Raw genomic sequence first — 5,069 nt, 5'->3', positions numbered from 1 at the left:
TTCTAATGGAAAAGATTGTAGGTTCTTACTTCACACAAACATTGCTTTTAACCTTAGAGTTTGACCTTGAACTATGGTCATTTGAGCAAGGTTAAGGTCACTAGCAGAAGAGTGGAAAATTTATGTACGGTCCGTATCTTTCTTATGGACAAATATTGGAAATTCTAAATTCACATAAAGATTGCTTATCTATAACTTGAGGGCGTGTCATGACCTTGACCCAAGGTCTATTGAGGAAGTTCAAGGTCATTGTTGAAAAAAAATGCTTAATTCCTGTCTTTGTCATGTCTTGTATCAATGAAAATGATTAGAAGCTAAAATTTGACACAAGGCTTGCTTGTAACAGGCCACATAAAATGATTTTTTTAGATTCTCATCCCCGTCTCTCTGAAAATGGCCTGCCCCGATGTATTTTTTGGAAAAAAAATGTGTGGAAAAAATTTTTGGAAAAAAATCGGGCTCAGTATAGCTATAATTCAAAATGTTTATATTAAATGGCTGCTTGACATGTGGATTTTTGTTTGATTCGAGTCTTGTTAGTTAACATAAGAATGCAAATGTCCTCATGCATTAACAATTAACATGAAATCAAATGGAATTTAAAGAAAAGAAATTGGTTTGTGTACTCATATTAGCATTACAGCGAATTACAGAATACCGGTAGAGTTTTCAATAGCTTGTTGGATTGCTCAATAGGGTATTCAATTTGGTCAGCAAGGTATCACATTAGGTTTAAATCTAGGTCATGTGGTTACCCAAGCGTAGATTGTTATTTTGCACTCAACCCATTCATTTGACACAAAGAAAACCTCTAGAACACTCTCTCCTATTGTTAGCTATTTTATTCATAGACCTTTAAAAAGAATGTTCACCTGAACAGCACTGGATTCTATAGAGCATCAATTCTGCTTGGAGTAATTTGAATTTTTTTTCTTCAAAAAATGTAATTCAAAAGACATTTCTGAAGAAACAAACAAAAGAGATTTCAGTGTCTTTTGCATGCGTTTGCTTAGGTTTTTTGCTCCCAATGCCAATAAAGAAAAGCAAACACTGTAAATATTTTATTAAGGGATAGCAATATTTAATTTTACACTTTAATTAGTTGTTGTAGGAAGATCTCAAACTCAAAAAATCTATAAGACATGTTACTTTATTAAGGAAAAAGTTCACAATATCAAATTTCATATTCTCTTCATGAATATGCAATATTATGCATTTTTGTCTTTCTGTTCTTCACTATCATCATTTTCAGCTGGATCTCTTTGTTCTATATCACTATTGTCCCCATCTGATTCAGCAATGCCCTGGACTGATGCTGCACTTGCAAGCAAATGCAGTTGGTTGTTTTCAAATGGGTTGCAATTGTCCTCATTAGACGATATGGTGCATGTGGGTACTGAATTTGGACGATATAAATTTGGATCAACTGACTGCACAGGTGTAGGAGGTAATTGAATGGGTGCCTGGACTGGTGATGGTATTGGAAAAGGAGGATGCAAATTGGATAATTGGTAGGGGAAGGGATAAAATGCTGGTGAAAATGGAAGGGGGAAGAATTGTGGATATTGATACGGATTTTGCAATTTAGGCTTTTTTGGTTGTGTTTCATTCGTGGCAAATTGATAATCTGCAGCTGATGTTGGCTCAGAATGATTATTCTTCCACTCGTTTTCCTGGTTGGTGTATCTTTCTATAATACGTGCAAATTCTTCAGCATCATTTATTGAAGGAGGAGGTATTTCATTTTTGTAGTGTTTTTTCAGAATAATTATATCTTTTAGTAGAAATGAGCTCTTGGAGTATTTAGAGGGATTTGATTTCTTAAGACGGTCGCGCATAACTGATGCAAAGGAATTGGTATTCATTTGATAGGATTCTAGCATAGCCTTCTCCGCCTCAAGATCTTTTATTTCTCTTTTAAGAGTTTTCATGTTATCTTCTACCTTTCTCTTCTCCTGCCGAAAGTCATTATGGAAGCGCTCTTGCCCGCATTTGAAGTAGTTTGTACATATATCATTTGGGCAAGATTTTTTACCAGAGTTACCTTCAGCTTTGTGGCCAATTCTGTGGCAATTCGAACATCTTAATACCCTAATTCCACACGGCTCTGGTTCAGTAACTGGTGCCAACAAATTCTCATACACCTTTTGTATATCTGCAAGTTCACTTTTCTTTTGTTGTAGTTTTGTGTCTACAGATCTTTCAATCTTATTTAATGCTGAAGATGTAAGTTTTACATCATGGTGTGTAGAAGACTCATGGAATTCTGAAAAAGTGAATTGATTTAAAAATATCACTACAAAAGATAAAATGAAGGGACTCAAGTATTGCATTACACTTTACAGTATTGTAAAATAATGTCTGATACATTTATTTTGGTGAAAAAAAAATAGAAGTTCCATATACTAGTACCGGTATATATTATCTGTACCTGTTTCTTTAAATTATTCTGCTTGAGAGTCTTCAGAGCCTCTTCCAGTTGCCGCCTTTCTGCAAGTGTTACCTTCTCTCCATGCAATATAACACTCAAGTCTTCAGGGAGCACAATACATTTAAGATGTTTTTCATTGTGAAAATCTTCCCGTTTGAAGTACTTTGCAAACTTCACCAAGTTTTCATCTACCCCTCTTAGAAAATTTTCAGTTGACATCATAGGTAAGATTTTCAGATGTAGCATGCATGTACCAGTTATTCTAAAGCAGTCTGACTTTAAATCATACCTTATATAATAGATCTGAATTCTTAAAACGACCAATAAAAAGCTTGATAAAACTATTTTTGACAGTCATCAGATTTGCATCACAAAAAGAAACTCTCTAAAACACTCCCATCTATTGTTAGTCAGTTTAATAGTGATGTGTCATGTACACCCTGCTGACCAATGAAATTTTTGTTGTTCAAGCAAAAACTTTACTAACACAAAGAAACCTTGTCCAACACTATCTTGATTGTCTATCAGTGTTATTTTTTCTGACCAATAGAAACTATATTTTTTAGCCCAACTCTTCATGCTAGTACATGTATCACACAAAGAAATTGTCCACAACTCTACCTCTCTCTCTTCTTTTGTTTGGTATTCTATTCATAGTTTTTGAAAACACATTGTTGTGATCACTTGCCAAGCAGTGCACTTTGAATTCTAGAAATTATGAAAAAAAATCAGTTGGGAAGATATTACAAAAATGGAAAAGAAATTTCTGAGGAAATAAAGAAGAAAATTGTTGACTTATATAACGAGGGATGTTCGTTTCCTGAAATTATCAGCAGAACTGGAGTATTAAATTACTCAACAATTAAACGTGCTATTTTCAGTGCAAAGGATGGACATTCTGAAGGGCAATTAACTAAAAGAAAAATAGTTGGTCGACGTAATTCAATATCCTCAGAAAACTGTGTGAAAACTGCTATAGGCTATTATAAATTTAGAAAACCATCTATAAGTGCTAAAAAAATGCAGGACAACTTATTACGGGATGGAATATGTAATGAGCATAATCTGCCATCAGAAAGAATGATTTCCTTTGTCCTCAAATCATTTAGTTTTACTCGAAAGAAGCTATCTGTTACTCATAGGGAAGCTGAGACAGAAAGAAACATAACATTGCTTAACCAATATGTCACCAGGATCTCTACATTAAATCCATTCAAAATCTATTTCTTTGATGAAGCATCTGTTTTGAAAACATGCGGAAATAGACAATATGGTCATTCAAGTTAGGGAATGAGGGCAGTTGAAATCCAGAGATACAGTTCAAATGCAACCTTAACTGTGAACTTGTTGCATGGTCCATTTGGTGTTGTTTATTTTGATATAATCAATGGACCTTCAAATGGAAATATTTTAGTGTTGTTTTTCCTTGATGTTTTAAGGGAAGTTGACCAACAAGGATATCCACTATTGGCAGCAGGAGATACAGTAATAATGGACAAATGTGGATTTCATCATGGCCGATTAACCCAAAATCACCTTACACAATTATTTCATTTCTTTGGAATAGACTTACTGTTTCAACCCCCATACAGACCTGAACTAAATACTTGTGAATTATGTTTCAAAGACATCAAAGACTATCTTAGAAGATATCCAACATATGCGGAAAACTCTACTGAAATTGCGATTTGTGATGCGGTAGCCGAGATTACCCCCTTAAAATCAATTTTATTTTATAAGAATTGTGGATACTTATGATTAAATTTCTATGTCAAACAGTACATGGGAGTTGTGAATTAATTTATCTGACCACAGATATTGATGTATTTGACTGAAAATTTCAATTCAAAGGGTGCACCAATCATTAAAATACAATGTACCGGTACCCTTCCTCATCTAACATATGAAAGATCAAATAAACAGACTAAAATAAAATTTCAGCAGATGCTTAAAAAATACACCATTGCTTATTTTTCATTTCCAATTAAAGTTGTGAATTTAAGTGTCAATAATTTTAAAATCAAATGTTTAACATTTATTGTTTATTTATTGTTTATAAACAATGATATTTTACAATTGATAATTCAAACTCAGACAAACCGCAGTTATTGTGTAGACAATTCTGAAAGCATAGTTATTAGAATAATAATTACTGCAGAATGTATGTATGGCAAGAGGTTTTTTTCAGTTTTTGCTGCAATTAACAAAACTTGCTGTGTGCTTTGACTACAAATAAAAACAAATGTTAAAACACACACACAAATTCCAAGAGCAAAACACAATTTAAGTACAAATGTTGACTTTTTACTTGTAAATACAGCTCACTTTATTGACTTGTCATACCTGAGTAACCACATGACCTAGATTCAGACCTAATCTGATACCTTGCTGACCAAATTGAATAGCCTATTGAGCAATCCAGCAAGCTATTGAAAACTCTACCGGTATTCTGTAATTCGCTGTAACAGTTTTAAAAAATAGAACAGTTGTTATATATAGAAAATTGATTCCTCCAATATGTTTTTGAATAGAAAAAATACATAAGTTATGATTTTTTTTAGCGGGGGTTATCAATTGTGAGCTTGCTCACAGTACCTCTAGTTGTATTTTTTTTAAAGATATAATATAATAATTATTG

General features: G+C 33.2%; 1 protein-coding gene across 1 annotated transcript; it reads right to left on the bottom strand.

The window, feature by feature from the left end:
• Window positions 1-792: 792 nt before the first annotated feature.
• Window positions 793-3,797, bottom strand: LOC136270178 (uncharacterized). Its single transcript, XM_066066909.1, has one exon. The coding sequence runs from the start codon at window positions 2,331-2,333 to the stop codon at window positions 1,209-1,211; it is 1,125 nt and encodes a 374-aa protein (XP_065922981.1). The 5' UTR covers window positions 2,334-3,797; the 3' UTR covers window positions 793-1,208.
• Window positions 3,798-5,069: the final 1,272 nt, after the last annotated feature.

This window comes from Magallana gigas, chromosome 7 (genome assembly GCF_963853765.1).
Source record: "Magallana gigas chromosome 7, xbMagGiga1.1, whole genome shotgun sequence".
Lineage (NCBI taxonomy): Eukaryota > Metazoa > Mollusca > Bivalvia > Ostreida > Ostreidae > Magallana > Magallana gigas.
The sequence above is the reverse complement of the archived record's forward strand: the minus strand, read 5'-3'. Positions and strand labels throughout refer to the sequence as shown.

Bases quoted from the DNA above. Each gene is read 5' to 3' on its own strand.
- LOC136270178 (XM_066066909.1), bottom strand. From the start codon at position 2,333: ATGCAATACTTGAGTCCCTTCATTTTATCTTTTGTAGTGATATTTTTA.